This window comes from Orbicella franksi, chromosome 8 (assembly GCF_964199315.1).
Source record: "Orbicella franksi chromosome 8, jaOrbFran1.1, whole genome shotgun sequence".
Lineage (NCBI taxonomy): Eukaryota > Metazoa > Cnidaria > Anthozoa > Scleractinia > Merulinidae > Orbicella > Orbicella franksi.
In genome coordinates, this window is record NC_138152.1 from 11,847,398 (window position 1) to 11,855,851 (window position 8,454).

The 8,454-nt window shown below is 41.9% G+C and overlaps 2 protein-coding genes across 2 annotated transcripts; both read right to left on the reverse strand.

Annotated features, from left to right (window-relative positions):
* Nucleotides 1-1,447: 1,447 nt before the first annotated feature.
* Nucleotides 1,448-1,930, reverse strand: LOC145495397 (uncharacterized). Its single transcript, XM_081475012.1, has one exon. It carries the CDS (start codon nucleotides 1,928-1,930, stop codon nucleotides 1,448-1,450), a length of 483 nt encoding a protein of 160 aa, XP_081331138.1.
* Nucleotides 1,931-2,051: 121 nt separating this feature from the next.
* LOC145495389 (protein CFDP2-like) lies at nucleotides 2,052-3,644 on the reverse strand. Its single transcript, XM_081475007.1, has one exon. It carries the CDS (start codon nucleotides 2,645-2,647, stop codon nucleotides 2,063-2,065), a length of 585 nt encoding a protein of 194 aa, XP_081331133.1. The 5' UTR covers nucleotides 2,648-3,644; the 3' UTR covers nucleotides 2,052-2,062.
* Between the last annotated feature and the right edge of the window lie 4,810 nt (nucleotides 3,645-8,454).

The window sequence follows — 8,454 nt, forward strand, 5'->3', positions numbered from 1 at the left end:
TTATCACTCTATCACAGGGGGAAGAAGAAATTCTTACTTAGTTAAATATTCTGGTAATATCATGATAACATGCTTATATGATGAAAACATAATGTGGAATATCAAAAAATCAATCCCTTATCACTCACTCACTGCCCATTGTGCCCACTGGCACGTAGGGCAGCAACAAAGTTCTTCCACTTCTGTCTGTCTTTGGCCAGCTGTTGGATCTTGTTCCAGCTCTGTTTTAAGCCCCTCAATTCTGTCTCTACAGTACGACGCCATGTATTCTTAGGCCTTCCACGCTTGCGCCTGCCTTTGGGAGTCCAGAATAGTGTTGTCTTTGTGATGGATTCATTATCCTTTCGAATTACACGGCCAATCCACCTCAAGCGTCGTTGCATATTAATAGTGCCCATGACCTCCTGTTTGCACCGCGAAAGCAGATCCTTGTTGGAAATGGTCTGAGGCCAGAAGATGCCAAGTATTTTTCGCAGACTTTTGGTGTGAAAGGTTGACAGCTTTCCCAGATCACTTTCTAACATTCGCCAATATTCTGACCCATACAAAAGGGTAGACAGAAGATGGCTCTGATAGATCTTGAGCTTGGTATGTGTACTGTACTGTGACGACCGCCACACATTGTTCAGCATCCTGTAGGTGTTTCTGGCTTTGTTTAGCCAGCTCTGGATGTCTAAGCCTGCACCACCATCTTGCCTGACGATGCCGCCCAAGTATTTAAACTGATCGGTCATCGGGAGGTCTTTTCCATTTACCTTGATGGGCTGAGGGTTGGAGATGTTAAGGGTCGTGACCTCTGTTTTGGTAAGGCTGATGTTTAGTCCCACCTGGTGTGCATATTTACTTAAAAGGCTGGTCTTCTCTTGCATGTGGCTGTGGGTGTGAGAAAGCAGAGCTAAATCATCCGCAAAATCTAGATCCTCTAAGGTGGAGAAGAGGGTCCACCTGATGCCCCTGGGATGGTCTTCCGTAGTACGGCGCATCACCCAATCAATGGCTAAGTTGAATAGCAGTGCAGACATCACGCAAACCTGTCTGACGCCCGTCTTTACCTCAAAAATGATATCACTGTTCTCTGCGCTACAAGTGAAGGCTTCATAGAAGCTCTGTATAAGTTGGACAGTCTTCTGGGGAACACCATAGGCTCGAAGTATGTGCCAGAAGCTGTTTCTGTGTATACTGTCGAAAACCTTTTGGAAATCTACAAAGTTTATGTACAGCTGCCTCTGCCATTCGGTACATTGCTCAATGATGTTACGCAGTGTGAATAGCTGATCTGCACAACCCCTACCCTTGCGGAATCCAGCCTCTTCTTGCCTGAGCTGCTGATCTACTGCACTGGAGATTCGTTGGATGATAATCTTTGCCAGGATTTTACTTGGGGTGGATAGGAGGGTGACGCCGCGCCAGTTATTGCAGTCGCTTAGTGGACCTTTTTTGTGGATCTTTACGATGGTACCTTTGGTCCAGTCATCTGGCACTCTCTCCTGCTCCCACATTGCAGTAAACAGGGGCTGTAGAATCTTACTGAAAGTTCAGGGTCAGCCTTGAAAAGCTCCGCATTCAGGTTGTCTTGGCCAGGAGCTTTGTTGTTTTTTAAGGTTTTTATGGCTGCAATGATTTCCTGCTTGTTTGGAGGATCTGTGTTCACATCCAGGTCGGTCTCAGCCTCTTGAATGTCAGCTTCAACTGTGGGTGGGGGTCTGTTGAGGACATCCTTAAAGTGCTCTGCCCAACGAGCCTCCTGCTCTCTTCCGGTGGTAAGCAGTCTACCCTGTAAATCCTTAACAGGGGCTACCTTTCTGCCCCCATACTTGCCACATACCAGTTTTGTGATTTTGTAAGCCTTTCCCTGCTCTCCTCTGTTAGCTGCATTCTCTGCCTGTCTAGCAAGTTCATCAATATATGCGCGTTTGTCGGCTCTTGCCATTCTCTTAACACTTCGGTCAGCCTCTCTGTACTAGAGCTTATAGCGTTCTAGCAACCTTTCTGATTTGGTGTCAAGTAGTTTCTTCTTCAGATTTCGTCTGCCCTTGATGGCTCTTAAGGCTGCTGGCTTTATCTACTTCTTCTTCTTCTTTAGTGCCTTCTTAAAACCTAGACACGCCTTGCTGCTCTCTGTGAAAGTGAATGACACTTGCTTCCATATATTGTTGACTTCATCAGGTTCGGACTCATCAAACAGAACCGCCAAGGATTGAAATCGATTTCTGAGTTGAGTGATGAAAGCATTCTTCACTGATGGCTCTTTCAAGTTGTCTGTGTCGAAGCGCTGGTTGCAAGATGGCTTTCGACCAGTGCTCCTTAGCTTCAGCTTAACATACGCCGTGACAAGATGATGGTCACTGCCAACATCAGCTCCTCTTCTCACCTTAACATCCAGAAGTGAGCGTCGCCATGTGCCATTAATCATCAAGTGATCAATCTGGTTCCGATCTCTACCGTTAGGAGAGCACCATGTAAGCTTGTGAATATCACGGTGAGGGAAGATTGTTCCGCCAATGACCAGGTTGTATGCTGCACACAGTTCTGCAAGACGTTCACCATTTTCATTCATAGTACCACAGCCTTCCTTTCCCATTGCTCTGTCATAGCTCGAATTATCACTTCCTACCTTTGCATTAAGGTCACCCATTATAACCAGCATGTCATGACGCGGTAGTTTCTCCAGTTCAGCTTGCAGTTGTGCATAGAAGCTGTCTTTCGTGGTGTCATCACTGTCGTTCGTTGGTGCTTAACATTGGACAAGGGACAGGTTAACATGCTTCCCCTGCATTCTAGCTGTCATAAGTCTGCTGTTGATTGGTTTCCACTCTAAGAGGTACTTTTCCAATCCTTTCTTGACTATGATGGCAACTCCCTCGTGGTGTTAGTTGTCATCCCTGCCAGCATACAGCACAGTTTCTCCAGTTGATGTTTTCACTCTTCCAGAACCTGTTCACTTGCTCTCACTGACTCCTGGAATATGCAAGCAATAGCGCCTCATTTCAGCTGTAACTTGAGCCAGTTTTCCCGTTTGATACAGGGTTCGTACATTCCAAAAACCTATTCTGGTCTTAGTCTTGGTGCCTAGGACTTTCATAATCCTGTCAGTGGCTTCCTTGCGGATTTCACCACTGCCATTCATCCGTGTCATTTGAGTTGACTCTGAAAGGCCACGGCACACAGTTGTGGTTGTATCCTCTGCTGCTGTTTCCGTAACATAACGTTTTTTTTTTACAGGACAGGGTTGTTGGCCCCGTGCCAAACCCCCAATCTGGAGGGCCAGGGGATCACTTTTTGTCAGGCCCCTACCCTTCGACCTGTCCGGCATGGGTGGCCCTACCAGGAGTACAAGACTACAGCCGGCACAGCTCTCCGGGTTATTGGGACACGCAAACCACCCTACCACGATAAGGTAGTGATCCCATAAGGGTGGAATCCCTTATAAAACCGGTGATAAATCGTGATATTAGCAACATCGCTAACAAGAACCATAGAAGATATTTCTTGATATATTTTAAGTGATAATTAGTCAGGATATAGTGATAAACCGCAATGCTGCACTTCTCACGCGTAGCGCCGCCTCCTGATCATGACTTATGTTTACAAAGCGTACCAGTTTCGCGTTTTCTAATTTGGTCTGATTTGAGGTTTCTCTGTTCCCATCTGGTTGAAAATATGAGGCTGCTATTACTTCACGTAATAAACATTTGCTTAAATCTTAGTATTCAACCCTACAGCGAATCAGAGGCAGGCAAAAATGCAGGCAAAAATGTCGTTATTAGGACACCTGTTTCCTCGTTTGGCGGAAGAATGAAAATTAATTCAAAACGTGGTCAACTGAAATCGACAATTGCGGGAAAAAAACTTTGGAGGGGAGGTAGGGGGAAGGGGTGGACGGGGAGGGTTTTGTATTCGCGTTTTACGCACGAATTTTGACAAAATTCACCCATCACCCATACTTTTAGCTGCTTTTAACCAAACCTTTTTCATAAATTCACGAATCACATGTGTCTTTTAGTTGTTTTTCACATGTCACACTAATTTTAGCCTTCGTCACGTGTCATTCATAAACTCTTTGCACCCTCTATCGACGATGAACTAATGGGTCCGTTACTGTGTCGGAAGTGAGAGTTTAGGTTTTGATTTCGCTCAGAAAAATATTCACTTTTATTTCCACGATTGGCGAAGCCGAGAGTTTTAGCAAAAACAACCTTCAACAGATATTTATTTTTATATTACTTCTTCTCCAGAGGCAACGCCCTTATAAAGCTACTCGTACACAGCCTAGGTAGCGCGCTGTCATATTCACATTTATCTTTCCCTATTAGTAGTCTAAAATGGTTTTCGGTAATAAAAGCATTTTGTCGTATCACAAGCTCAAGAAACCCTTAGAGTAATCATTCAATGACTGATTGACTGATGTCCCGGAATTTTCAGGAATTTTCAGGAATTGTCCGTGTTCCTCGTTTTAATTCGTTCCGAATTGTCAATTTATTTCAAATATAGAAATTCGCTTTAAATTGGCATCTTACTAATTATACGAGACGACTTGTAAACACTGTCAATATTGCTTTCCGTAACGTCTTTTTCAATATGGATGTCTGCTGCTCGTTCAAAAGCATAGTTGGAGGAAACTGAGGCTATGACAGACGATCCAGAGAACAAGAAATGGTAAACATACTTCTATTAGCTTATGCAAAGCGGACTGATAGCCATTCAAACAGTTTCGTTTTTTCCGGGCCAAAATATGAAGTCGAACTAATCCTTAGCTGAGGAGCCAAATTCTCTCCTCCTGTTAACATACCTTCTATGGGATGCTTCCCAATTATGCCAGGCCGACCGGTCAGAAACCAGGGCACAACAGTGTGGCTCACTACAGCTTAGGGCCGTCTTACTAGGAGCTTAAGAAAACCACGACGGCAACGGCAACGGCAACGACAACGTCGCTAAACAAAAGGTTTAAGGTGATTCCTTACATTTTCATTGCGCATCCATACTGCGCATAATTTATGACGTCACTAGCGCGCGCTCGCGCACGCGCACATTGAAAACATGGCGGATTTGCTTAGATATTGAGTTCTGTCAGTTGAAAAATGGCTATAGCACACTAACGAGCTCGGGCACCCCAATTTTTTTTTTCAGTCGTTTTAATCAACTAATCATTAGCTTTACGTCAGAAAAGACTGATCTGATTCCTATTGTTGAAAACTGCTAAATAAGGAAAATAGCAACTGCACTGTAGTCTTTTCTATTTGCAGTTTGATAGCCGTGGCCAGCAATTTGGTTCCAATATTTTAACAAGGATTCAGCTGTCTGTCATAATCAAACTTAAAAAGTTTATTTGTGTCCGACCTAAGTATTGACTGTAGTTTGAGGCGTGTTTTCGTGAGTCTAGGTTCACGAAGATTTTACAATAAATTGGAATGCGTTCTTGCAGTCAGCACTAAATAATGCTAAAATGGGACGTTTTCAACGCCTCACTGCTCCTTAACGAGCATGGACACTCCCTTTTTATTTTATAATTAAAGTTCTCATATGATAAATATTCAGTGGACAAAGTTTGAACAAAAATCTATCGACAGTTTTATTTCAGGGGAATTACCTTAATGAGCGGAGCAATGGCTGTGCGTGTGCGTTATAATTCTTGGTACATTTCTCTGCCGTTCTCTCCAAGAAAACAACGTGAAATGACCAAATTCTGCGTTGTCTGGAGAACGTGAACCACGACGGCCAATTTTTTAAATTTTTATTTCGAATTTACCGATGTGTCTTAAATTCAGTTTCGTGATAGCTTTGACAGCGATAGAAAAAGTAAATGACTTTAGGGTACCGCGAGATTCGGAGGTAAAATATAAAATCATTTTTTTAACCGACGTTGTCCTCGGCGTCGCCGTCGTGGTTTCTTAAGCTCCCTATTATATCTATCGCACTCCGACATAATCTCAAGTGCAAATTTGCCGGCCAAGTGATCGGTATCGGGAAAAACTGTGCCCAAGGTTTTGAGTTTTTCTGCGGTAAATTGGTTTTAGTTTCAAATCACGGTTTGCCACTTTGTCATTCAATCGGCTTACGTGCCGTCTACTAACAAGTTCTCGAAAACAAATTTTCACAACAAGCGAGTAATTCACATATTAGGCAAAAAAGATATATTATGAAAAAACAGATTTGTTTCGAACTACTTTATGTTAGTTGCATTTAGTTCAACAGTTAAGCTCTCGCAATTTTTTTTTTCCGTTGTTAAATTTAGCGCATGCAAAGTTTGAAGTTGTACTACAAAAACAATTTCTGTCAGTCGTGGCGAATCACTTGAAATCAAACTTTTCTACCGTAAATTGAAAGACAAAAAGCGGGGAAATTTTTTTAAGTGTATTCCACAGAAATTCTCTTAAATACAGCAACGATCAGAGAAGTAAACTCTACTGAATTCACTCATTTTTTACTTAAAATTGTACGGCGAGAATAACACTGGATTACCCGCCCTTATAGCGCCAAACTAAAAACAACCAAACAAATCCGCACAACTTTAAGACATTCAATTGAATTTAGTTACAGTGACTTTCCTTGCCATTTAAAAGTTAGTAGAGATAAACTTGCGTTGATTTATCGTCGATAGAAGAGTAAAAAAGGCAAAAGATTGATGATTATCGCTAATTCGTTCACGCAAAAAACCACGATTCCGCCCGCCGTGAGCAGCCGGATCGGAAAATTCAGTCCACTGCCGGAACCAATCAAATGGCAGGATTTGTTAGATTTCGTCCGCTCACCAACTGAGAAACGGAAGTAAAACTACTAATCATAAAAACTATGTTGCACCTTCACAATTACGACCGTTCTTTACAAATCCATCTTTGCACTCGCAGTTGTACGATCCAACCTCATTCTTGCACACAGAGTTAGCAACAGCAACACAAGGGTTGACCTTCGCAGCGCACTCGTTGATATCTAAAAACAAAGGGATGTGAGTGTTAGTATCTCAATAAAAGGTCGAGTGTGCCATTACGAGCAGGAAAAGGACTTGTAGTGTAAAAATAAAATACTTAACACGTGACAATGGCAATGAAAGGAGAAAAACTGGATGGTATCTACGATCTATGATTCACGGGAGGAGAAACATTTTCCCCCTGTGTGTGTGTTATTTTTTTTTTAAATACCGATGGGTTTTAGAATTTAGATAATATTTTGCGTAACTGGGGAAGGAAAAATGTAAAACGTCTTGTCGAGCCTGTGAACAGGTTCGAGAAGCGGAAGGAAGAAAGACAAAAAAAAGACGTTTCTTTTTCGATACTGACGAGGAAAAATGCTGGAGCAGTCTCAATCGAGCGTGAACCAAACACAAAACGAGTTTCAATATTATTTCAATTTGAGAAACCATTGCTCTGCCTCGAGTTTAACAAATCCAATAAGCAAAATGTTTATGAGATTAATTTTTTCAAAAATTCAACATTTTTCAGTCTCAAAATAATTGTTTTTACATAGATTGGTGTCAGGAAAGAAACATCACCTTTTAGAATAAACACATAACTTTGCTTTTCAACTCGAATCTTCCAGTTCGTTTCAGGGAACAACAGCGAGCAAAGTATAGCTCACTACAGCTTACGGCCGTCTTATTATATCTATCGCAGCTAGAGAGTGTCTACGACACAATCTCAAATACAAATTTGCTGCTCAGGAGATCCGTATTGGGAAAAACTGTGCTTGAGGTGTTAAAATTGGTTTTAGTTTGAAATCACGGTTTGTTCACGCAACTTTGTCATCCAATCGGCTTACGTGACGTCTACTAACGAGTTTGCGTAACAAATCTTCGCAACGAGCGAGTAATTCAGATAGTAAACGAAAAAGAGGTATTACTAAAAGAACAGATTTATTTCGAACTACTTTATGTTAGCTACATTTGGTTCACCAGTTAAGTTCTCCTTTTTTTTTTTTTTTTTCCGGTGTGAAATTTCGTGCAAAGTTTGAAGTTGTACTACAAAAACAATTTCTGTTAGTCGTTCCGAATCACTTGAAATCAAACTTTTCTACCGTAAATTGAATAGCAGAAAGCGAGAAAATTCATTAAGTGTATCCCACAGAAATTCTCTTAAATACAGCAACGATGAGAGAGGTAAACTCAACTGAAATTGACTCATTTTTTACTTAAAATTGTATGGCAAGAGAAACAGTGGAGTATGCGCCCCTATGGCGCCGAACTACAAAGGACCAACCAAACTCGCACAACTTCAAAACACTCAACTGAATTTAATTACAGTGACTTTCCTTGTCATTTAAAAGTGAATAGAGATAAACTTGCGTTGATTAATCGTCAATGGAAGTGTAAAAAAGGTAAAAGATTGACGATTAGGGCTAATTTGTTTACGAAAATAGATCAACACGACGATTCCGCCCGCCGTGAGCAGCTGGGTGGGAAAATTCCGCCTGCTGCGGAATCAATCAGATTGCAGGACTTGTCGAATTCCGTCTGCTCAACAA